General features: G+C 40.5%; 1 protein-coding gene and 1 long non-coding RNA gene across 2 annotated transcripts in view; one reads left to right on the forward strand and one right to left on the reverse strand.

Annotated features, from left to right (window-relative positions):
- The window catches only part of MCMBP (minichromosome maintenance complex binding protein), a 48,392-nt gene extending 32,439 nt beyond the window's left edge, over nt 1-15,953 (reverse strand). The window contains exon 1 of the mRNA NM_001270851.1: nt 15,896-15,953. Coding sequence (NP_001257780.1) covers nt 15,896-15,953 — 58 coding nt within the window. The remainder of the gene's footprint in view (nt 1-15,895) is intronic.
- A 378-nt stretch (nt 15,954-16,331) lies between these two features.
- On the forward strand, nt 16,332-19,062 carry LOC119866527. Its single transcript, XR_005380299.1, has 2 exons — nt 16,332-16,458; nt 17,500-19,062. It is a non-coding gene; the product is annotated as an uncharacterized LOC119866527 (long non-coding RNA).
- Nucleotides 19,063-27,231: the final 8,169 nt, after the last annotated feature.

Genomic DNA, 27,231 nt, shown 5'->3' on the forward strand with positions numbered 1-27,231 from the left:
AGTCATGTGGAGGAGGAGGAGGAAACTACAAGGTAATGGCTAGTGTTCACATGGCCCATGCCAATGCCTGACTCTTTGGCACTCAGGCAAAAAGGGCCAAGGACACTACAGAATAGGATTTTGAGAAGAAAAAATAAAGTGTCATTGGCAAACTGTGATAAAAATATAAATATGTAAACAAAATGCCCTCTAAGTGATTCTGACAAAGTTTCAGAATAACTACTGTATTAGGTAAGTGTCAATAAATGATTACTAGTAGAATTAGACAAAAAGAATTAAAAAGAATGAGTGTTTTTGCTTCCACTGAAAACGGCTATTTAAAGAAAAGGTTGATACACAGTCATGACAGCATACCAACACTGCTTTTCTGACTGCATATGTGTAAGAACCATGAACATGCTTGGGGCAGGGGTGGGTGGGTTGGCTAGCCAGCTCAGTTGGTGGAGTATGCGACTCTAGATCTCAGGGTGGTAAGTTCAAACCACGTGTTGGATGCAGAGCTTACTTTAAAAAGAAAAGAAAGAGCAAAAACAAATGAACATGACCATGCCACATAACAGATGACAAGGCTCCATCAGACAGTGACTGGAAGGTGGTAAGGTATGGGTATACAGACAGGATCTTCTAAGGCCACCTTACAAATTGTTGCTGCCCAACAATTAAGGGACTGCAACAGATAATTAAGAAAAATAAATAAATAAAGCATGCAATAACTGTCCATTATTTATTAAGCCTACAGTGTGTCCGGCACTCTACTAGGTTCAATAAGGATACTGATAGCTAAAGAACTTAAAGAAGCAGTAAATAATAACAGCCAAAAGCAAAGAGAATCTAACGCAGGTCAAATAATCTCAGAAGAGGGCTATTGATGGAGGTGGTACTTGAGCCAGGCCTTGAAAAAGGGGTAGAACTGAAACATGCTGAGGTATAAGAAATTCATGTATTCCAGACAATTAAGCAAGAACAAGGACGGCACTACTATTCAAGTATGTAGAACACTCAGTGCCTGAGAGCTGCATGTGGCCCCTATGACTAAGTTTTCTCAAAATTAAGCTATTCCAGAGGAAAACAGAGAGGCAGATTCCTGTACACACAGTGTAATTATTTGGCTGTAATTGAGCCTGGCACTAACCCACCCATGAACTGGATTACCTAAGATAACGTATTCATCATTTTGAGTTTAAGTAGGACCAAGTTGGGTCACTTGCAACCAAGAGTCATGCTTAGCACACACGTATCACTTTATCGTATTTCCTATGAATTCTTGGCCATCTGAATTTGAGCACCATTGCACTTGAGCTTGATCTAGTTTAAGAGCCAAGGGAACTGAGTAAGAAAAAAATACATAGGTTCTCACCAACAGTGTATGTACGAGCTTCTAGCTGGTTCTACCTCACCAATACTTGATCTTGTCAATCTCTTCAATACCAGTCATTGTGCTGGATACATACTGGTCTGTTGTCACTGTGGTCTTAATATGCATTTCCCTAATGACGTACACTTTTCATGTTTATTGACCATTTCAATAAATTCTTTCATGAAGTGCCTATTCACTATTTTGTCCATTTTTAAAAATAGGTCTGTTGTGGCATCAATGATTGTACTAATTCTTTGGGTATTCTAGACGTAAGTCTTAAGTCAGATATAAACATAGGGCACATTATTTTCCCCTAAGCTGTACTTTCTCTTTGATATTCTTTTTGTATGTCTTTTGATGAGAAGTTTTTCATTTTGATTAAGCCAAATTTGCCAAGTTTTTCTTTCATATTTACAGACCCCAGGGTCATGAAGATATTCTCTTAGGTTTATTTTCCACAATTAGGTCTGTAGCCAACATCAAACGAATGTTTTTGTTTATATTGTAACATAGGGCAAGGCTCACTTTTTCCCAAAAAGCTATCCACTTGTTTCAGAATTAAAAGGTTTGCTTTCTAGCACTGATTTGCTTTGGCATTTGTGTCAAAAAATCAACTCACTGTACTTACTTTAGCCTATTTCTACATTCTCTATTGTATTACCCTGATCTATTTGTCTATCTTTTTGCTGTATTAATATACTCATACTGTCTTAACCTCTATGGCTTGATCTTAAGTCTTATAATTAAGTACTGAAGTTCTTCAAGTTTGTCTTGATTATTCTCATCCTCAACATGTCTATATAATTTTGAGGACCAGTTTATTGACTTCTGTGTAAAGTCTGCTGAAATTATGACAAAAATTGTATTGAATCTACAGATTAATTTGAGGAGAACTGACATCTTAACAAAAGTGAGTCTTCCAACCTATGAATTCTCCCATGGGAAGAGAACAGAGGAGCCTACATACAGATTCCTCCAACTCCATCCAGGTCTTTTTCCCTTATGATCCACTATGGATCTTTACTGTGCTGCTATAATAAATCTTAGCCTTGAATACAACTATATACGGAGTCCCAGTAAATCCTTCTAGTGAATCTCTAAAGATAGAAGTGGTCCTGGGAACCCCCTCACATGAGTATATTTAATAGTTTCTTTTAATCACTGAATAATATTCCACGGTATAGCTGAATGACAATTTGTTTCTCCATTTTTTTTTTTAAAGATTTATTTATTTATTCATGATAGACATAGAGAGAGAGAAAGAGGCAGAGACACAGGAGGAGGGAGAAGCAGGCTCCATGCACCGGGAGCCTGACGTGGGATTCGATCCCGGGTCTCCAGGATCGCGCCCTGGGCCAAAGGCAGGCGCCAAACCGCTGCGCCACCCAGGGATCCCCTTGTTTCTCCATTTACTTGTTGAAGGACATTTAGATTGTCTCCAGGTTTAATACCTATAAACAAAACAACTATAAATGTTTGTGTACAGGTTGTGTGAACACGAACTTTTCTTTCTCTAGGTAAGAACCTAGGAATGGGACAGTTGGGGTATATGGTCAACGTACGATTGACTTGTAAGATTCTGCCTGTTTTCCAGAGTGGCTACACCATTTTGCATTCTTACCAGCAACATGTAAGAGATCCAGTTGTTTGTATCCTTGACCCAATTTGGTACTGTCACTATGTTTTCCAATTTTAGCTGTTCTAATAGGTATGTAATATCTCATCATGGTTCAAATTTGCATTTCCTAGGAGCTATGATGCTGAATTAGTGAAGCATCTATTTAATGTTTGACCTTTTTTACAATTGGGTTAATTCCCATTGTCCTTTCTTTATATTCTGGATACAAGTTTTCTCTAGGATTCTCGAATATATTCTTCTAGTTAATAGCTCATCTTTCTAGTCTAACAGTACTTTTTGCAGAACAGAATAAAAACTTCTGTTCTGGGATCCCTGGGTGGCGCAGCGGTTTGGCGCCTGCCTTTGGCCCCGGGCGCGATCCGGGAGACCCTGGATCAAATCCCACTTCGGGCTCCCGGTGCATGGAGCCTGCTTCTCCCTCTGCCTGTGTCTCTGCCTCTCTCTCTCTCTCTCTCTCTATCATAAATAAATAAAAAATTAAAAAAAAAAACTTCTGTTCTGGTAATTATCAAATTTTTGTTTTATGCATGTCTAAAAACTCACTGTCCGGCAGCCTGGGTGGCTCAGCGGTTTAGTGCAGCCTTCAGCCCAGGGCGTGATCCTGGAGACCCAGGATCGAGTCCCACATCGGGCTCCCTGCATGGAGCCTGCTTCTCCCTCTGCCTGTGTCTCTGTCTCTCATGAATAAATAAATAAAAAATCTTTAAATAAATAAGTAAATAAATACTCATTGTCAAACCCTGGGTGACAAAGATCTTCTGTTTACTTCTAAAAGATATATATATATATGTATATGTATATGTACATATAAAATATTTTTTGGTTTTCATTTAATTTTTTTAATTTAAATTCAATTAATTAACACATAATGTATTATTCGTTTCAGAGGTAGAGCTCACTGATTCCTTAGTCTTATATAATACCCAGTGCTCATTCCATGACATGCCCTCCTTAATGTCCATCACCCAGTTACCCTACCCCCACCACGTCCCCCTTCTAGTGACCCTTCAGTTTGTTTACCATGATTAAGATCCTCTCATGGTTTGTCTCCCTCTCTGATTTCTTCTTGTTTTATTTTTTTCTCTATTCAGTATAATCCTGTTGTTTCTGAAATTCCACATTAAAAGTTTTGTATTTTTATAATCTTAGGTTTTATATTTAGATCTGTGACCCATGTTAAGTTAATTTCTGCATAAGGTATGAAATTCTTGGTTAAAATTCATATTCTTGCAAATAAATATCTAATTGTTACAACAACTTCATTGAAAAGATCCTTTTCTATTGAATTACCTTTGTCAAACAATGAGGGCAACAAGGATGACCCTTACAAGCGTTCTGGTAAGTGAAATAATCTAGACACAAAAGGGCAAATATTATAGGATTTCACTTACATAAGGTACCAAGTTTATAGAAATAAAAATTAGAACAGAAAGCTCTTAGGGGGATACAGGAAGGAGGGGGGAATTGGTGGGGAGGGTTATCTATTTCATCTTGGGTGGGTGTGGATAACATGTGGTTGTAGTAGGCAGAATAATGCCCCCACAAAAGATGGCCACATCCTAATCCCCAGAAACTGTGAATATGTTCCACAACAAAGAGGGAATTTAGGTAGAAGATGGAATTAAAGTTGATAATCAACGGACCTTGAAACAAGGAGATTTTCTGGGTGGGTCCAATATAATCACAAGGGTACTTTAACGTGGAAAAGTGAGACAGAAGTAGTAATCAGTGATGAAAAAAAGAACTCAAAGGGGACCATAAGCCAAGAAACATTGGCAGATTCTAGGATCTGGAAAAAGACAAGGAAACAGATTCTCCCGTAGAGCCCCAAGAAAAGGAATGCAGTCTTGCTGACAACTTTACTCAGTAAGACCCACATCATTCTGGTTTCCAGAACTATAAGATAGTAAGTTTATGTTGTTTTAAGCCACTAAGTTTGTGGAGATTTGTTACAGTAAAAACAGAAAACAAATTGTTTTTTTTGAGGAACTGTTCCATTAACTTGTTGAATTTATGTCCACAGAGCTATCTTGTGTTATCCTTTCCATGATAGTCTATAGTGTCATCTCCTCTTTCATTCCCAGTACTGGTAATTTGTGTCTTCCTTTTTCTTTTTCCTTTGCTAGTCTGGTTATAAATTTATGAATTTCATTGATCCCTTTGTTAAAAAAAAAAAAAAAAGCCTTGGGTTTCATTGATCCTCTCTTCGGCTTTCAACTTTGTTAATTTCTGACCTATCTTTATTAGTTCCTTTTACTTGGATTTATTTTGCTCTTCATTTCTAGTTTTAAGGTAGAAGCTTAAATTATTGATTTGAGATCTTTTCTTCTAATAATACGTATACTTAATGTCTCTTAGCACATCTTTGGCTGTATTCCATAAATTTTGACATGCTAGGTTTTCTTTCATTTTGTCCAAAATATTTTAAAATTTCCTTTGAGACTTTTTGATCCATGGATTGTTTAGAAGTATTTCCACAAGTTTGAATTTTCTTGTCATCTGTTACTGATTTCTAATCTAACTTCATTATGGTCAGAGAACATATCTGATGATTTCAACTCCTTAAAATCTGTTAATATTGTTTTATGATCCAGGATGTGATTTATCTTGGTGAATGTTCCATGTGCACTTAGAAAAAAAAAAAGTATATTCTACTGATGTTAGTGGAGTAGTCTACAAATATCAATTAGATATGCTTGGTTGACGATGTTTTTCTATGTCCCTTATTTTGTTCACTAATTCCAGAAAGTACTAAAAGTAGTAAAATCACCAAATATAATTACAGATTTTTCTTTTTCTCTTTTCAGCTATATGACTTTTTACTTCATGCATTCTAAAGTTTGCTGTTAGGCACATTTACATTTACATCTTCTTAGCGAAATGCTTAATCATTGTGTGACGTATCACTTGTTCTCTTCTCATACAACCTTTCCTAAAAAAAATTTTTTTAAGATTTTTATTTATTTATCCATGACAGACACAGAGAGAGAGGCAAAGACATAGAGAGAGGGAGAAGCAGTCTCCCCGCACAGAGCCCAATGTGGGACTCAATCCCAGCACTTTGGGATCATACCCAAGCCAAAGGAAGATGCTCAACCACTGAGCCACCCAGGAGTCCCTCTTAAAAATATTTTTAAATTTAAGGGGTGCCCCAGTGACTCAGTCCATTAAGTATCTGACTCAATTTCTGCCCAGGTTGTGATCTCAGGGTTCTGGGATCCAGCCCTGTGTCAGGTTCTGTGTTCAGTGTGGCATCCACTTGAGATTATCTCTCCCTCTGCTCTTCACGCTCGTATGCTACTCTCTAAGATAAATAAATCTTTTAAAAAATGTATTTTTAAATTTAAAATGAATCCACTAAAAAGGAAGACTTAAGGTCCAAGAAACAACAGAATTAATTCATGAATGCTATGGGGAAAAAAAATCCGAGCATAACAATTAAGCAACAAACCTGAAAAGCAACTGGCACAAATTAGAGGAATAATTCAGAAGGCAAGCTGAACATCCACAAAGACATCATAGTTCTCAGTAAATAAATAATATGAATGAAATGCTGGAAGAACTTGATGAAAATGATATCAAATTTCTGTTCAATAAGAAAAAGAAATGCAGCAATACAATATTAAGTAAATTAAGTTTTAACACAGTACTACTCAAGAAAATACATATGCACCTGACCGCATAACCTCAAAATGCATAAAGCAACACCTTTCAGAATTAACAGGAAAAACTAAACAGAAATCTCAATTAGAGACTTTTATTTAACATAGATAGCCCTCTCAGAAACATAAATCAAGCATAAAACACAAAAGCATACAGCAGGTATGAAGACAATAATAAGCTCTCCAATAAATATAAATATCCAAAGTACAGCTTCAGTACATGTGACATTCACAAAAAGTTCTATGTACTAGTTACAGAGGAAACCTCAATAGATGCCAGGTGTATGTTCTCTGTCCAAAATGTGACAAGATAAGAACTCACCACAAAAGGAAAGCTTAACATATAATCATCCTTATGTCTATAATAATTTTTTAAAACAAAGAAGCCCACACTAATAAATAACCCTTAGCTTAAGAAGAATTGATAGGGGTAATTCTGGAATTCTCCCAGACAGATAACAAGAAAGGTACAAAGTTTAATGTATATGGGTTGCTAACATGACATTCAGAGAAAAAGTTATAGATTCAAATAAATTTATCAAGTACCAAGAAAGAATGGAAATGGATGAGCTTATTAGTATTCAATTTAAGAAGAAAAAGAGCATAGAGCAACTCCAAAGAGTAAAAAATAATAAAGGGCAAAAATCAATGAAATGGAGAATACAAATCATTAATATTAAGATGGACAAGTTTTCTGGCAAGCCTGCTCAGAAGAAAATCCAAAGAAAGAATAAAATCTTACAAATAAAAACAAGATACAAACAGAGCACAAGGGGCACCTGGGTGGCTCAGGTCATGATCTCAGAGTCCAGGGATCAAGCCCCTGGCTGGCTCCTGTTCAGCAGAGTATCTGTTTCTCCTCTGCACCTCCTCCCACTCATGCTCTAATAAATGAAATCATAAAAAAAAGTAAAAAAAAAAACAAAAAAAAAAAACAAAAAAAAACCCAACACATTACTAAAAGGAACAAATATTTATAGGCATAGAAGAACAAAATGAAAAAAGAGAAATGTGATACAGATAACAGAAATATTAAAAACTGTGAAATATTATGATTATAAACATTAAAAATTCAAGTGAAATGGATAAATTTTGAAAGAAAATAAATTGCCAAAACTGCCACAAGACTGGCAGAGTTCTTATTGTTACCACAATTTGGTCAAGGAACACTGTACACCTAATATCGATAGGAGAGAAACTGCTTCTGATCCTTCTTTCAATCTCATGAAGTCCCAAGTCCAGATAATTTCACACTTTGAAGCCAAGTTGACAAAAGATAAAGACACAAAGATCCTATATAAACTGTTAATACAGTGGAGTATTCGAAAGAAATCAGAATAAATTCCTTTTATCCCAATAAAACAAAAATAATTATCAGAAAATCTATGAGTGTGATCTAGGACATTGAAAGATTAAAGAAAAAACATAACCACGTTGGGGGATAAAAATAAGGTATTTTGTAAAGTGTAAAACCTATTTTCTGATGAAAAGTTATAAATTATGGCTTGAGAGTAAACTTTGGAGTGTAAGAGAAATATTTGACCTTGCCTCTTGAAACACTGTCCTTAAAGCAAAATAAGTTAATGACATAATTATACTTCCTTCACTACTGGTCCAAACACACTAGCAGGTCCTACAGGGAAAGCAATTATATAATCATAATAATGTAAATGCTATTCACTGGTTTTTGACCTTATAATACAATCAGATAAAGCACTAAAATATCATAAACTTTGGTAATACACAGTGATGAATACAAATTGGACAGAAGCAGTAGAGGGCTGTACAGACACTAATTTCCTCATCTTATGAAATGGAAACCCTGAAATAGTATCTAAAGTTGCTGGAGGGAAGAAGTAATTTTTAGAATATGCCTTTATATTCAAAAGGAAAGCAATTGAAGAATTAAAAATAAGTGAAAAACCAGAAGCTTCCCACTGAGATAGGAACAAGGCATGGATGTCCCTCTCATCACCCCTTTCCAACACTGTACTAGAAGTCATAACTAATGCAAGAAGACAAAAAAGGGAAATAAAAGGTATACTGATAGAGAAGGAAAAAATAAAAGTGTCCATTCACAAAGGACATGTTTCTACATAGAAAACCCAAAAGAATCCACAAAAAACCCTCTTGGAACTAATAAGCAATTATAGCAAGACTGCAAAATCCAAGGTTAATATACACAAGTCAATCATGTTCCTACACGCTATCATGAATAAGTGGAATTTGAAATTAAAAACACAATACCATTCACATTAGCATCCCTCCAAAAGAAATTCCTGCGTATAAGTCTCACAAAATATGTATAATATCTATATGAGGAAAACTATAAAACTCTGATGAAAGAAATTAAAGAACCATATAAATGGAGAAATATTCCACATTCATGGATAGAAAGACTCAGTATTGTCAAGATGTCAGTTTTCCCCAACAAAATCTCAACTAAGTGCATCTGTTTGGACAGTGTTTGGACCATCTCTAAGTGGTCCAGAATAGTACAAACTTGCTTAGGGGCAGTTAGTGTCCACCAACCCTTGGGTAGCACTCTAGAGTCCCACATGCATACAACAGGTTTTAAATGAACAACACAGTGATTGAAAAGATGAAGGAACAAAACTGGTCCTAAACTTCTATGAGATAACCTGGGAGTGTTTAGTTGTATTTAATATATAAAACAGTGTGAAATGAGAGGTATAAGTGCAAATTTTTAGCTCATACATTAAATATTTCACTGAATTTAAACAGATTTAATACTGAAATGTATTCTTCTCAGTTATTTGCTTTATAACTAAAGAACGAGTCAAGAAAATACATTCGTATCAGTGGCACAATTTGGTAAATGCTTAACTTGTGTCTTTGCAGTTTGTTCTTTCTTTACTGAAAATACTTCCATAGTAAAAAGAAAGGAGGTATTTAAAAAAATGATCCAGGGAGCCAAATACCCAGGGTATGGGCCTGAAGTTAAACAGTCTGGCTCTAGAGTCTGTAATCTTAATTATACTCTATTATCAAAAAAACTACAGATTCAATGTAATCTCTACCAAAATGCTGTCTTTTTGCAGAAATGGGTGATCTGATTCTAAATTTCTATGAAAAATGTAAGGGACTCTGAAAAGGCAAAACTATACCAAAAAGGAAGAAAGTTGAAGGCGCAAATTTCTTGACTGAAAAACTTACTGCAAAGCTATAGCAATCAAGCCAACATGGTAGTGATATAAGGAAAAACACATAGACCATAGAATGGAATTGAGAGTTCAGAAATAAAGTTACACACCTATGCTCCAGTGATTTTTTGACAAAGGTGCCAAAACCATTCAGCGGGGGAGAGAACAATCTTTTCAACAAATAGAGCAGGAACCCCCAGGTTGGTGAATGCATTCACTGTTGGGAGGTAGCTAACACACCCCAGTGCCCTGGAGACAGATATGAGGTACCATTCCAGATCTCACCCTGTGTACCTCTTCATTTGGCTGTTCATCTGTATACTTTATAATATCCTTTATAATAAACTGGTAAAGATAAAAAAATAAACCAAAACCAAATTGTTCTTTTGGCCAGACAACTGGATATCCACATGCCAAAGAATGAATTTGGATCCCTACTAAATACTTTATACAAAAATTAATTCAAAATGAATCAAAGACCTAAATATAAAGCTATAAAACTCGTAGAACATAGGTATAAGTTTTTATGGCCTGGCATTACACAATGGGTTCTTAAATATAGTAACTAAAGGGAAATGAGATAAATTGGACTTTATGAAAATTGAAAACTTATACAAGTGCTATGAAAGTTTCTCCTTTCTTTTCCTTTACACAAATTAGTGAATTATGCACAAAAAAATGAAAAACTTACATCCAAAGACACTATCAAGTGAAGACAATCCACAAAATGGTAAAAAATATTTGCAAATCATATATATCTGATAAGTCTAGTATGCAGAATATACAAAGAACTCCTATCTCAATGACAAAAGTACAATTAAAAAATCTGCAAAGAAAAAAAAAATCTGCAAAGGATTTCAATAACATTTCTCCAGAGAAGATATACAAACGGCCAAGATGCATATTAAAAGATGCTATTATCATTAATTATTAGGAAATGCAAATTAAAATCACAAGGAGTTACCACTTCACACCCACTAGGATGGTTATAACTAATGAAACAACAGAAAATAACAAGTGTTAGATGTAAAAACTGGAAGCCTCACACATTGCTGGTGAAAATTTAAAATGGTGCAGCCACTTTGGACAAGTTTGGCAGTTCCTCAAAAAATTAAATATAAAATTATCATATGACCCAGCAAACCTATTCCTAGGTATTACCCAGAGACCTGAAAACATACATTTACACAAAAATTTCCACATGGATGTTTACAGCAGCAACATTCACAATAACCAAAAAGTGGAAACCCAAGGGTCAATCCATGAATGAACGGATAAACAAAATAGGATATATCCATGCAATGGAATATTATTTTCAATCATAAAAAGGAATACAGTGCTGATATAAACTACATGGTCGAATCTTGAAAATATTATGCTAAGTGAAAAGCCAGACATAGAAGTCCACATTTTTATTCCATTTACATGAATGTCCAGAAGAGGTAAATCAAAAACAGAAGTAGACTGATTGCCAGGGAATGGAGGAGGGGGCAATTGGAAGGATTGCTAAAAGGTACAGAATTTCTTTTTGGGTGATGCAAATGATAGTGAACTATACATTTCTAAATGGTTAATTTCATGTTATGTGAGGTATATCTCAAAAAACAAAACAAAACAAAACAAAAAACTTGTAAAAATAAAGGCACTCAAGGACACCTGGGTAAACCAGTCAGTTAAATGGTCCGACTCTTGATTTTAGTTCGACTTGTGATCTCAGGGTCCTGAGACCGAACTTATAACAAATACTTTTTCTCAGCGGCCTACCAAGATCAGGATGGTAGGAAAGATCTAAGGTGGGTACAAATCAAAGGGGATGGATTATTTGCCTAGAATCATGGTGACAGGGGCACTTGGGTGGCTCGATTGGTTAAGCTTCTGCCTTCAGCTCAGGTCATGATCCTGGAGTCCCAGAATCGAGTCCCACATCCAGCTCCCTGTTCAGTGGGGAGTCTACTACTCCCTCACCTCTTCCCCTCACCCTGCTCATGCTTTCTCTCTCGTGCACGCTCTAATACTTTTTTTAAAAAAGAATCATGGGGCAGGGCGCGTGGCTCAGCAGTTTATCACTGCCTTTAGCCCAGGGCGTAATCCTGGAGACCTGGGATCGAGTCCCACGTCAGGCTACCTGCATGGAGCCTGCTTCTCCCTCTTCCTGTGTCTGCCTCTCTCTCTTTCTGTCTCTCATGAATAAATAAATAAAATCTTTAAGAAAAAAAAAATCATGGGGACAATAAAAAAGCAGACTTTTAGTCAACTTTATTGCTTTGAATTCTCTAAAATGCTAGTGATCAAATACTTCTCTCTGCCCTCCTCCACATACCACTGCTTTTTTGTGAGCTAGTCTAGTTCTAGTTGTTAGATACAACCAAAGTGCCTTGAATATAACTAATAATGATCTTGACCTAACAAGCTAAAGAGCAAACAGTGAAAGAAATCAAAGTCGATATACACTCCTACCTTTTCACTATGCCATCACAGAGCCCAACAAAGATATGCTGAACTGAAGTATTTCTAAATCATAATTTAAACCTTTGGATCTCAATGTCCTGTACATAAGATCTTTCAGAAACTCCAAGTGAAGCATTAAAGATATTTTCTGAAGGCTTACAGGAAAAAATTTACATATGAACCACTGTAATATGGCAGATACAAAATCAAAATACGGAATGATTCACAAAGATGAATTATCACCCCTGCAGTAATTATTGGCCACTCGCAGAATTTCAAAGTTTCTTATCTGAATGAAGAAGAATTAGGACTTGCATGTGAAAGTAACTCCTACCTGGTAGGATCATGAATTCTCTGAATTATTAATAGGAGGTCCACCAGAACTGTCCTAAGTCTAAGACTTGTGATCACAGTAACCATCCCAATTCACACTGTTTTTAACTGATTAGTCTTCCCACTGCCTCTTTCAGCACACGTTCCCTGAACATTTTCAATGTACAAGGTGTATTCCAGGCAATGAGGATATACTGGTGAGTAAGAAAGGGCCCTGAATTCCCTGAGTAAAAATGTAGCAAAGGAACTCAAGAATCAAGTTCAACAACTTGCCTCTTTCATATGTGAAAATTAATAAAGGGAAATCTCAGCTAAAGTTTACCTGGTATGCTAGAAGGGGAGGCTGGAACCCTGAGCTGCACAACCCTATGTCAATTACAAGAAGAAATGTACAGAAGTACCTTCAAAAGGAAACCATCAATTACAGGCCACTACAGGGAGAAGTGTATACTGCATCTCTGACAAGGGTCTACAATCTCTGCAACTAAGCCACTGAGAAACAGCATCACCCTCAACTCCTACTTCCCTCCAATGGGCTGGCTGTCCTTCAAAATAATCCATCCTAACTTCCTCCTTCTCTTAAAACAAAGTTCCTCTCCTTTGTTTATGGGACTTGTCTGTGGTTTGCCATAGCTTGCTTGTCCCGAATTGCAATACTCTATTATTTCCCAATAAACCCACTTTTACTGGTAAAGTAACCTGCAGTTTTAGTTTTAACACGTTAAGTTTCAGGACATATAAAATCCTGTAGTAATCAAAGCAGGGGGTACCTAACTTACATTCTCAAAATAAGAGTAAGAGTTAGCCAGGAAAGTGCAAGTAGAATGAGGAGGAGGAAACCAGGCAAAGGAAACAGCTGCTGCAAAAGGCCTAGAGGCAAGGTTCAAAATCAAAGAACTGAAAGAGGGTTCAGTTGGAGGGGGAATGTGGTGATGAGGTTGGAGAGCTAGGTATGGTGGAGCCAAAGCCTCATAAACCACAACAGACATCTCTCGATCTGGGTGAAAAATCAATTTAAAACAATTTACTACAAGACCAAAAAGAGTCTACAAGTTTAACACCTAAATTACTTCTCACAGAAACTTATCTGTAATGCTATTATAAAGATTTCCAACATGTTCACAATGATAAAAATATACAATAAAAACATTTAGGGCAGCCCGGGTGGCTCAGCGGTTTAGCACTGCCTTCGGCCCAGGGCGTGATCCTGGAGTCCCGGGTTCGAGTCCCATATCGGGCTCTCTGCATGCAGCCTGCTTCTCCCTCTGCCTGTGTCTCTGCCTCTCTCTGTGTGTCTCTCATGAATAAATAAATTAAAATCTTTAAAAAATAATAAAAATAAAAATATTTAGAACAGCTTCTACAAAAAAAAAAAAAAAAGAAAAGACCATAGAGCCGTGTTATTTTCTTCCCTTTCAAAAGACACAACCAATATGGGAAATTAAGACATTCTGTGGGGAAACCCATCAACAAGGTCCAGGTGCCCGCAACAATTTACAAAATTTATACAAAATACTATAAAGCCAGTATTTTATATCTAAATGCGTCCTTTCTGTCCTATAACAAGATGTGCCCCCCAGGATCATACACTTGAGACACAAAAGTCTAACAAATACTTTCAAAACATCATCAAATATGAAATTATCTCATTCACTCATCCAGACTACAGTAGGTGCTATTTGCGCTATTATTATATGTGCTATATAAATTTTCTAAATAGCCATAACTGGAACCTCACCCTTAAGCGCAAAAACTTTTTACTTTTGATGGGCTTTCCCTAAAAAGTACCTATGCATCTACACCCACCAACCGTGCAGTTTAATCTTCACATTTCAAGGGCCCTTATTTGGGACATCGATTATGGGTTTCAGTATTCACTGTGAACATCAGTTACTAGGATTTAGTAGAAAGTATACATGTGGGGATCCCTGGGTGGCTCAGCGGTTTAACGCCTGCCTTTGGCCCAGGTCGCCATCCTGGGCTCCCGGGATTGAATCCCGCGTGGAACCTGCTTCTCCCTCCTCCTATGTGTCTGCCTCTCTGTGTATTCTCATGAATAAATAAATAAAATCTTAAAAAAAAAAAAAAAAAAGGACACATGCCCCTTCCTCAAAGCACCCAATGGATATAGTGATTTTTTTTTGGGGGGGGGGACCTTTTTAAAAACATGTATACACACACACACAGTTCTAGATTTCTTCTTTAGCAGGTCGTTCCATGTTCACCGACTACCCTCCGGATGCCTCCCCAGGCCTTCTAATTTGCTGCTTCTAGTTTTGGCTTGGGAAACCAGAAAACTAAACCAGATCAAATTATAGGGAAAACGAACAAAGCACTGCTGAGTCCGTCCTGCAAGAAATACTTCTGTTTAACGCCACCGGTTTTTAGCTGCTGGACTATCTGGCTTCCCCTGAAGCCTTCTCGCCAAAGCCCCGCGGTGCTCCAGCCGAACTAGGGCCACTCCCACCAGGAGCTAAGTTCGCTGCAGGTGCTGCAACCTAAGCGATCTCGGCTTTGCCTCGCACCGCTCGCTCCTGAGTGCGAGAGAGGAGGAGGGAGAGGCCCAAAAGGACCAGCTGCCCCGCACACAGAGCCTACATAAATCTTTCCCTCAAGGACGCTCAGCAGCCAAGTACCACTTGCAAAATCAACTGCAACTAAAATGTACCAATAATAAGCTTGTCTGCGGCGTCTTCTGCTCTTTTCTACGTAGGGACCTCCTTCTGGGGCAGCTCCAACATTTCTTGCCAGAGCTCCGGCCCGGGGGCAGACAGACGGGATGCCACCCGGCGGGTTCTAAAGTCATCCTAAGAGGAAAACGAAAAATTGGGCCCCGGCGCCCAATCTTCTCTCGAAAAGGGAGGATGCGTGTAATAGAGTAGTTAGAGCCAACTTCGGGCGGCGAGCGAGCGCTCCCCCGACACACCGGAAGTTTTGAAATATCCTGCAGGCTCCCCGCAGGCAGGGCGCTGCTCCCCGCGCGGTGCCGGCGGGTCCCCGAGGGGGTCAGGAGCCCCCCCTGCGCGAGCTGCGGGGCGCGGGGCACGGAGCACGCCCCCCCCCCGCCCCGGGGCGCCGCCGACGGGAGCCAGGCCGGCGCTCACCGCCACCGCCGGCTCCTCGCCGCGTCACCCCGGCCGCCCGCGAGCCGCGAATCGGGCAGGTGGGAGCCTCGGCGCCGCCCGCGCAGGCCCGCCGGCCGCGAGAGCCTTCGGGGAGCCCCGCGTGCGGCCGGGCCCCGGGCTCGGGCAACTCGGCGGCCGCCCGGCCCGCCCCCGGCGCCGCCACTCACCGAAGAAGCCTTGCACGATCCCGAGCGGGTGGCTGAGCCAATCCTCCCCACAGGGCATCTCGCCGACGGCGGCCGGGGCGGCGCGGCCCGGCGTCCCGCGCCGCGGCGGCTCCTCCTCGGGGGCTCGGCCGCCCGCCGCCCGCCCACGCACCGCGAGCCTCGGGGCGCGCGCCGCCCGGCCTGCCCGCGCCTCGGGGAACCACGGCCGCGGCGGCGACTGCGAGGAGCCGCGGGCCGCGGGCAGGAGGCGCGTGCGGGCCCCCAGCCTCCACTTCGCACAATGGCGGGAAATAGGCGCCGCCGACCGCGCTGCCTGCGACCTGGGTGGAGCTCGAGCGGGGAGGGGCGGCGGGAGCGCGCGGCGCGGCCCCGCGGGCGGGAGGAGGGGCGGGCCGGCTCGCGCGGGGGCGGGGCGGGGCCGGGCGGGGCGGGGCCGCGACGCGGCGGCGACGCCCCGGCCGCCATCTTGGACACGGGCAAAAGGAAGGGCACCCGGGGCGTCGGGGAGGGAGCCTGGCGTCGGGGCCGGAGGGAGGCGCGTTGCCTCGGATCACGCCGTGCAGGTGGGAAGGCGGGGGGGGGGGGGGGGGGGGGGGGGGGGCGCTGCCTGTGTCTGATTTATTAATTCAAGTAAGCGCCTTGCCCAGGTCGGAGGCCGCAGCAACCTGAAAAAGCACAAGCCCAAGGACACCTCGAGGTCCTCTCTGGGCGAAATGAATGGGTGAAACGGCCCTTGGGGCCCACCCACCTCGTCTTGGTGCTGCTTTTTGTTTTTGTGTTACTCCCTTCTCTGGAGCCCTGCCTGAAACCCATGCAGGGGCTTTCCTTCAGTTGCATAAAGTCTTACCCCACTGGCGGAGGTAGACATTCACATGAGGGCACTCTGAAAAATCCCAAGCGACCTTTGCTGTCAACTCCAGCAGGAGGGTAGAGGGACCAGTTCCTAATTAGGAGGCAAGCTCATGACTGGAACCGTACCTGGTCGGCCTCTGCCTGGAGGCTGGCAGGTTCCTGCAGAAGGTGTGTACAGGCAGGCATACCTTAGAGATGCCGCTCCTTAACTACACCACCGCAATAAAGTGAAAATCAGAGTAAAATGAATCAAATGAATTTTGGGGGTTCCCAGTACAGATAACGATTTTTTTTTTATGTGTGTGCGGTACTGTAGCCCATTAAGTGTGCCATAGCATTGTGTCTTTTTTAAAAAGTACATTAATTTTAAAATAGTTTATTGCTTAAAAGATGCTATCATCTGGGGGCACCTGGGTGACTCAGTCTTTTAAGCATCATCTTTAAAAAAAAAAAGATTTTATTTATTTATTCATGAGAGACAGAAAGAGAGGGGGGACAGGCTCCCCACAAGGAGCCTGATGCAGGACTTGATCCTGGACCTCGGGATCAGGTCCTGATTGAAAGCAGACGCTCAACCACTGAGCCACCCAGGTGTCCCCTTTTGAGCATCATCTTGATTTCAGCTCAGCTCATGATCTCAAGGTCATTAGATGGAGCCCCATATCCAGCTCAGGGCTGAGCAGGGAGTCTGCTTGAGATATTCTCCCTCTCCCTCCGCTCCTCTCCCCCAAATAAATACATTTTTTTTAAAGATGCTGTCATCTGAACTTTCAGCAAATCATAATCACCCATCATGGATCTTCATCACAAATACAGCACTAATGAAAATGTTTGAAATACCACGAGAATTATAAAATCTGTCACGGAGATACCCAGTGAGCAAATGCTTTTGGAAGAATACTGTCAATAGACTTGCTTTGAATGGTATTCCTACAAACTTTCAATCTGTAAAAACAGACAAAAATGCAACATCTGTGAAGTGCAATAAAGCATAGTAGAACAACGTGCCTGTATCGAGATACCCTCAGAATGAAGTGGCATCAGCACACACAAAAGATCAAATCTAAGAGTAACCTTTTAGTATGGATATTTGGAAAATATCCAAGTTCAGCCATGAACTAGCATGTTCCTCCGAGGCCTGGAATGTACCTGGGAAAACTGCGGTATCAGCAGCCAAATATAGCGCTTGTTAACAGAAGGATGGTCTGAATGGAATCTGGAAAGTGGGGAGCCCAAGAACAAAAACTGAATTTAAGTTGCAAGCCTGACTTTGGGCAAAGGTGTGGGGGGGTATAATTTGTACTTCTCATTGTGAACTAATTAATTAACATACTGGATTATACATCTGGCTCCTGTGAGTTTGCGTGAGCTGAGAAAATTGAGTTTCAAATCCAGGGCACTACTACCACTTCATTCATTTATTTATTTGTTTAGCAGAGAGGGTTGCCATATCCCTGGTATTAAATGGAGAAATCCCATATTTTAGCTTCAGGACCTGTCACATGCAAATTAAATGTATGCAGACATGAAAATGTCTGCTTTTAAGTCATAATAATCTAAGATTTGCTTTATATGAATTGCAATTGGATACCAAGTCAGCAGTGACTAGGGACACTTCAGTTTTAGATGATTACTCAGATATACTTAACGAGACACTGTGATGCTCTAAAAATGTCATTATTTTATAATATGAATGACTGTAACATTTAATTTTTCTGTAGGAACGCATTTGATACTACTAATAAGTAGTTATGAAAATGTAAGAGGCCACAGCAGGGTCCAAAGAGTACATCGCTATGGCATGATTTTTTCCCCCACCACCAGTAACAGCACTTCTGCCCCCACTCCAAGCTTGAATTGTTAAGGAGGGCATTAAGTAATCCCTTTACCTTTGGTAAAGGAAAAGGATCCTTGAGGGCTTCCCTAAAATATGACATTTAATTAGGACTTGAAAAGATACCTAAGAGTTAACTAGGCAGAAAGTATGTGAGAAGAGTGTTCCAAGCCTAGGAAAACAAAGCTTATAAAGAAAAATTAAAATAATGATAATTCATTATATGACTTGGCTACTAATAGTGTTCATATAATCATAATAATGTTAAAATTTGAATGTTGATCTAACCAACATTATAATTTAACTTTAGTGAGAGGTTGGGGGTAAAGGCTTCATATATATGATGAAGACAAAGATCAAAAGGGGCAAAATCTTCATTGTTCATCTAGGAAGTCAACACATAATGCAAACAGGGAAAACTTCAGAAGTGGGAATGTAATCATGTTAATTTAGAAATAAATACTGAAAGAATCAACTGAAAGAGTTAAATGTAATTGACTTCAGAGTGGGGTAATTTTTTTTTAAACATTCGCTAGTTTTCTACATACTTGTTATTAATTAGACCCCAGCTGCACAAGAATTTCCCCTACATTCTAAGATCCTTGAAGCAATGATTTTGGGTATCTATACAGTTTTATTTTCTAGCACCTAGAACAGTGCCTAGCACAACATAGGCGCACAATAAATGGTTGCCGAATGGATAATGCACGTTTTCCATCAGTTGTCTAAATTTCCTCTCTAGGTGTTTAGACATATTTTCTTGGATAAATTTTTTTATATAAATTTATTTTTATTGGTGTTTGGATATCTTTTCCTGAGCTTTTAGGACCTGTTCCAGTCTGGACTTCTAGTCTGCCCTCTACCTCTGGTATTAAACTGTCTTCCTAGGGTCTCCTACCACATTATCCTAAAGGATTCTCTTTCCTTTCATGTTTTCATTGAGACTTTGAAAAAAATCTGTTCCCTCCTTCTTCCATACCTATAGACAGATTGCCTACGGAAGAACTGCATTTCCTACTTTCAGAGGTATTGCTGAGGCTGGTTGCCCAACTAGGGACTACATTTCCCAGCTGTCTTTACAGTTAGTTGAGGCTGTGTGATTAGGTTCTTAACAAAGTACTAAGAGCAAATAAGATGTCTGGAACTTCCACTTAAATTTCTTTCTTATGAGAAAATTTTTGGTCCAGATATGTTTTTTCCTTCTTTATTATGGATGGAATGGTGATGACTAGAATGACTCTGTGTTAAACACAGGTTGGATTTTCATTTGAGCATTGCATTCTCTCTCTCCCTCTCCCTCTGCTCCTCTCCCCACCACACGGTCTAAATAAATAAATCTAAAAAAAAAAAAAAAAAAAAAAGAGGGGCATCTAGGTGGTGCAGTCAGTTAAGTGTCCAAATCTTGGTCTCAGCTTAGGTCATGATCTCAGGGTCATGGGATCAAGCCCTGTGTGGAGTCTGTACTCAGTGCGGAGCCTGCTTGAGATTCTCTCCCTCTCCTTCCCCTTCCTGCTCATTCTCTTTCTCTAAAATAAATAAAATAAATCTGGAAAAAAAGAAAGAAAGTGGCAATTTCTTACAAAGTTAAAAATACTTGACTATAAGATCCAGCAATTCTTTTTTTTTTAAGATTTATTTATTTATTTATGATAGACATAGAGAGAGAGAGAGAGAGAGAGAGAGAGAGGCAGAGACACAGGCAGAGGGAAAAGCAGGCTCCATGCTGGAAGCCCGACATGGGACTCGATCCCAGGACTCCAGGATCATGTCCTGGGCCAAAGGCAGACTCTAAACCGCTGAGTCACCCAGGGATCCCCAGATCCAGCAATTCTACTCCTAAGTGAAGTGAAAACAATGTCTACATGATGATTTTTACACACATGTTCATTGCACCTTTAATAATGATAGCCCCAAACGTGAAACAACCCAAATGTCCACCAACAAATGAATGAATAAATTGCATTATAGCCATACAATAAAACATTACTTAAAAAGGAAAAAATAATAACCTATGATTCACATAACATAGATGAAACCTCAAAAACATTATATTGATCAAAAGAAGGCAGGTACAAAATATAGGCAGGCACTATATGATTACATTTATATGAAACTTACTAAAGTTGAATATGGGGAGGTGGGGGGCTGGGGTAATTGGATGATGGACATAAAGGAGGGTATGTGATGTAATGAGCTCTGAGTATTATGTAAGACTGATAAATCACTGGCCTCTACCTTTATGAAACTAGTAATACATTATATATTAATTAATTGAACTTAAATAAAAATAGTACCACCAAAAAACAAAAACAAAACAAAAAGACGAATGCAAAATGTAAAAATAGAAAGTAGATCAGTGGTTGAATAGGGCTGGGAGTAGAACTTATGAAGTTATAAATTGGCTGGAAAGAGGAACACAGGGAATATTCTAGGGTGATGGAATTATTCTACACTGATACATAGTTTTGTCAAAACTCATAGAATTATACATTTACAGTTCATACAATTTATCATGTAAATTGTACCTCAATAAAATGATTAAAAAAGTAAAAAAGAAACAAGGAACATTAATTTTCAAAAAGATTTTATTTAATTGAAAGAGAGAAGGTGGAGGGACTGAGAGGGGGAGAGAGAGAGAGAGAGAGAGAGAGAAACTCAAGCAGATTCCACACTGAACATGGACCCTGATGTGAGGCTCAATTTCATGACCCTGAGATCATGACCTGAGCCTAAACCAAGAGTCAGATGCTTAACCAGCTGAGCCACCCAGGTGCCCCCAGATAACATTAATTTTAATAGTATGCTAAATCCAACATATCCAAAATATTATAATTTGAATAATCAATATGAAGATCTTTAATGGATATTTTACATTCTTTTTTTTAAACTAATTCTTTAAGTCTGGTGTGTATTTTACACTTACAGCACATCTCAATTTGGACAGCTCCATGTCCAGTGCTCAATAGCCACAGATGGCCAGTGCTACCAGATTAGGCAGCACAGGAGAAATCGGGGCCTTCAGTATTCAGATCAGAGGAGGTAAGAATCTTGCTCAAATGCATTTTCAAGGGTCTTTTAATATCTCCCAGGTGAGCTAAAGAATCTAGTCTTGTGGCAAAGTTCAGATTAAGAAAAAAAAAAAAAAAAAGTTCAGATTAAGGATGTAGCTTTCCCTCCCACACTTATTAGGTTGACAGAAAAAGAGCTCAGGTCAGACAAGGAAGTAAAGAATGTTGAACCATCAGGAATAAGATGCCAGGAGCTTGGCCTGAAAGACTCTGCAGCTGGTCAAGCTTTAAAGCAAGTCTCAAGCCCCACGCTCGTATGAGCAGAAAGTGGGCTACCAAAGCTGTACAGCCCCCAAAGAGGACATGCTTCCCAATGCCACTTGAGATATGGCCATGGAAGATCAAGGACAATGAGAAATCTCCCCAAGGGCAAAGCTGAGGCCAGGAAACACTATAGATTCGGGAAATACTTCCAGAGGCTTGAATCAGAGGCAAGCAGGACTAGTAAATATTCTCTACTATTGGGGCAGGCAGTACTTGAAATTTATGCCTAGCAGGATTTAATAATTTCTGTGAGACAGTGGGAGTCTCCATGGCACTTACCCTGTCCTTGCTCCCCGACCATCTCCATCTATTGTGCGTTATTGTCATAGCTCATGAGGAGCCACATCCAGACCTCAAGGAAAAGGCCAAGCTGCATCCAGAGATCTTGGACTTTTAATCTGGATGCATCTGGTTGCTTCCTGTGGAGAGTGAGTATGTTGTACGTTTGGGAAGAAGGGTTGGTATTTGGTGGCTGGAGGGACACACTGTAATGGTGATTGTCACGTCATGTGCCCTTAAAATCTTCTTCCTCCATATAGAACAGTTACAGAATTGTAGATAGGATGTAGCTACTCAGGTGGGGACGCTATTCCTAGCTCTTCTTGCAGCAAGGGTGCCTTTTGTCGAAGTTCTCACTGGTGGAATGTGAACAGAAACATCTTGTGCAAGGTCTACCTCACTTGTTAAGATGAGACATTTGTGCCTGAATCGCTCTGACCCCTTCCTGCTGCCGTGCTTGGCAAGAACTAGAGCAGCCTTAGAAGCCTTATGTTGAAGATAAAAAGCTGGTTATCTACATATACTCTTATGTGAGTGAGAAATGAACTTTGATTTTGTTTAAGCCATTGCACCTTGGGTCTTTTTTGTTATAAGACCTTACATTCCCCTGTACACCTGTGTTGGACATTGTGTTTCCTATAACCCATGTAGGAAGACTTTCTTAGCTTCTTCCTTTATTTTGGTGGAGCACCTTCTCCATTTGCTGTCTTCGAAGCTGTGCTTGGGTGGGGTAAGTCTTTTGAGATCTCAATTCCTTTGCATTTGACCTGTTTTTATCCTTCTGGAACCTTTAAGGATCTTCTGTTTGTCTCCAGTGTTCTAGTGTGTGTCTATTTTCAACCATTGTGCTGGGTACTCAACCCTTTCAATCTGGAAAGTTGTATCTTTCACTTCTGGGAATAAAACATCTTTTCTTTGATGATTCCCTCCCCTGCATTTTCTCTGTCTCTATTCTTAGCAAAACTCTTAATATACAGATATTGGCTTTCCTTGCCTGGCACTCAAATTTTCTTATGTTTCTCTCTTAGCTCCCATATGTTTGTCTTTTTGCTTCACTTTTTGTGAAATTTCCTCATTATTTATCTTCCTTCTACTGATTTTCTTGTTTGTTCTCTGAACATTTCTTTTTAAAATAACACCCTGGTCTTGTTTCTTGGTTACAGACCTTCTTACCCCCTGAAGATATTATTAATAGATTTTGTAAGTCTTTTTCTTCCTGTGTGTGTGTTGTTCCTTCTAAATTGCCATTTCTTCTTCCTTTTGTGTGTGTCTTGTTTAGATTTCTTTCACATTAAATGATCTTCTCAACCATGCGGTGATCATATTACAGTGTGGGGACTCAGGGCACCAGCTGACTCAGTTGGTAGATCGTGCAACTAACACAAATGTCTCATCTTAACGAGTGAGGTAGATCTTGATCTTGGGATTGTGAGTTTGAGCCTCACATTGGGCATACAGCATAGTTAACAAAAATAAAGATGAAAAAGTAAAGTGTGGGTGATGTAGTTTTTTTTTAATGTTGTTGTTGGTGGAGTCTGAAGCCTACAGCCAAGAAAGAATTCTTGAGACTTCTCTGGTGCAAAATGATGGTTTTATTAAAGCCCAGGGACAGGACCCATGGGCAGAAGGCTGCTGCCCTGGGAGTGTGAGGAACAACTGATTATATACATTAGGGTTGGGAGAAGTAATGATAAGGGAAATTCCAATAGAATTTTCATATGTTAAAGAAGACTCAGGATCTTGGAGGAATGTTATAATCTGCCTATCTCAAGTATCTGTCAGTGGGCTGCAGGTTATAAGGAGATTTAATTTTATCCACACTTCCTTCCACCTTTGTTTCCCACATCATGAGGACTAACAAGGTGTTTGGAAGCTCAGAACATATAAATAGGGTTTGTTAATTATGAATTTAATTAGGGGGTGATCTGGCTGGGCCATCTTCCAGGGGAGCCCTAACTTCTGCATCTGTATATCTCTCATTCCCATTCCCCAAAGAAGATTCTTCTAATCTTCTGCCAGTGTTCTTAGAGCTGAGTGGAGAAACTGGGCTGGGGCTGTGGGAGAGATTATTTGATAATTCAGTAAACACATATTTGTCTAATGTTCCTTCTGTTACCCACTCCCGAAGGGAAAACTTAGTCTTTTTTTCTAGAAAGGGGATGGTTAGTGGTCAGTTACTCAGAGCAGGAGAAAGGGACCTAACTGCTTCTCTAACAGTTTTAACCAATCTTCCTAATTACAGGACCTCTCTCTAGCTCCTCTGCTACTTCCTGAGATGCCTGAGTTATCAGACCCGAAACTTTATGATGATTCTATGATGCAAATAAAGTTGCCCTTGGGCTTTTCCTATTACTGGTTTGCTAAATCACCTACTACATGTCCATTTTGTGTGTGTGTGCAAAATCTTGTGGCTGTCAAATCCTCTCCCATCCTCCTCATCCTTATGGGTTTAAGAAACATACCCATAAAATATTTTTATCTTTTTAAAAGTATTTTATTTATTTATTTGATAGCGCGTGCTCGCGAGAGAGCTGGCAAGAGCAGGGGTGGAGGGGCAGCCTCCCCGCTCAGCAGGGAGCCCAAAGCCGGTTCTATCCCAGGACCCTGATACCATGATACCCTGATTCCAAAGGCAGATGCTTAATCAACTGAGCCACACAGGTGCCCCCACCTATTTTGTGTTTTCAACAGAGTTTTAGGAGGAAGAAAATGGAGAGGCTTCTATCCAATCTGACGTCTATGCCCAGGAGCTACTCCTATTTCTATTCATTCCTACTGCAATTGCTCTCTTTTGAGCCACTATCACTGCTTGCCTGGTCCACTGTAGCAGCCTGCCAGCTGCCCTTCCGGGCTTGTTCTTTCCTTATCTATTTTATTACACTGAAGCCAGAGTGGACTTTTTTCAGAACAAATGTTATTTCTCCACCCTCCTTTATAACCTTGACTCCTTTTTGTTCTTAACTTGTAAGACCGGGCATCATCTGGCCTTGCCCTGCTTTCATCCTCATCTTCCAACTTTCTCCCGGTTGCTCACTGGCTTCCAGCCAGACCCTAAGCCATGTTTCTCTTCACACCCAAATGTGGCATCTCAGTGTATTCCTATTTAATGCAACCTTACTGCAATGATCTCTTACTGCTTTCCCCACCAAAATTTCCAGTTAACTTCTCCTCATTGACTTTCAGGTCTGGACTTTAATTTTTCTTCTTCAAAGAAGCTTTTCATGTCACTCAACAGTATGTAGGTCCTTTGTGATGGTCCTATTGGTCTAAATATTTGCTATCTTTCCCCCACAGAAGGGTTTGACCTCCCTCTCTTGATGGTGTCAATATTCCACATAACACACTTGGGAATTTTTTTTAAGATTTTATTTCTTTATTCATGAGAGACACACACAGAGAGAGAAAAAAGAGAGAGAGGCAGAGATAGGCAGAGGAAGAAGTAGGCTCCCTGTGGGGAGTCCAATGCAGGACTGCATCCCAGGACCCCGGGATCATTACCTGAACCAAAGGCAGACACGAAACCACTGAGCCACCCAGGTGCCCCACACTTGGGAATTTCTACATTACAACTTTCATCACACTATAGTTTATTGTCAGTATGTGTTTAATTTTCTGTCTTCCTGGTCAAACTATAAGCTCTAAGATGGAAGGGTCTTGTGTCTATCTTAAACACCACAGTGCCCTCAGTGTTTAGGATATTGCCTTTCCCACCCCACAGGAATGACAGACTCTCTCCTTAACCAAATCTAGCAAGCTTTCTAGCAGTTTAAGGTCATGTCCCTAGAACGACCCCAGTCCTCCTTAAAACGCCTGCCTTGAGAAAGCTCAACACTGTCAGAATAATTCACTGTTTGTTCCAGACAAAATCTGGTGCTAGGCATACAGGCACCCCCACTCCCAACTCCCTTTTCAGAGCAGTTACTTAAAAAAAACTTGCAATTATAAATCCCTTAGAATTTTGAGATGCAAATCTGCCACACAGAACCGTCTTCTCAAGGCCCATCTCCTCCCAGCCTGGTGGTGTATTGCTCTAACCTGTGCAAGTGTCTGTCATAAAGACATGAGAAGTTTGTTTCTCCTCCAGATAAGTGCCAATTAACAAACCAGGTGGCCTAGTCACATGGACCAACGCCCCTTGGCACCTCTCAATGCTTTCCCCTTAGCACTCCAGCCTTTAGAAAGTCTCCAGTCTTTTGTTTTGGGGAAGTTTAGTTGAGTTCACGATGTACCCTCTTTTCTGTTGTAATAGTTAATACTGAGTAAAATCCATCCTTACTGCTTGAACCAGTGTCTGGCTTTGTTTCTCTCTGACGGTAAGTGCACTAAATAGTTACTGAATTAAACAGGCTCTATGCAGACGTGAACAGCTGCAGGGGAGGAGTTACATGATGTCAAAGCTCCTTTGGGGGGTCTAGCTTCTTCTTCCACACCCCACAAAGCTACTTATCTGTCATTTTTTTATTTCATGATCTCTAACTACATGAACGATGACAATTACATCCAAATCATCCACAGTGCATTTTGGGATTCAACTAATCAGATTATTGCAGAGAGATACAGAAAGCTATTTTAAAAGTGGCACCTCTAAATTTCAATCCCCTGGTTCCCCTTTTAAACACGGCTTAAAAACTTCAAAAGTTTTTGCCATTTCTATTTCTGGGCCTACAAAAAAGAGTTCAGTTCAGTCCAGAAAGACATGTGGGCGGGCTGGATGTGAGAGCGAGCGTGGGTGAGCTGGGCTCAGCTTTGGCTACAAATGGCTCACACACCTCTTCCCTCCCAAAGCGGGCAGCACTCTCTGTCTGCTCCTGCAGGCTTGCGCTGTTTCTTCAAAATCTTTGCTAGTTACGTTCTCCGGTGGGTACTTTTAGGAGGCCCAGAGCGCCCCACCCCCGCAATCTCGGACCCTCACTCGGCGTCAGCTAATGCCTTGATTCAGAACCAGCAGCCGCGCCAGCCACGCCCACGCTCCAGCTCCAGCCTCGGCCCCGGCAGCACCTGGGCGTGTCACGTGCCAGGACTCGGGCGTGAAGCCAGCG

The sequence above is a fragment of the Canis lupus genome, chromosome 28 (genome assembly GCF_011100685.1).
Source record: "Canis lupus familiaris isolate Mischka breed German Shepherd chromosome 28, alternate assembly UU_Cfam_GSD_1.0, whole genome shotgun sequence".
Lineage (NCBI taxonomy): Eukaryota > Metazoa > Chordata > Mammalia > Carnivora > Canidae > Canis > Canis lupus.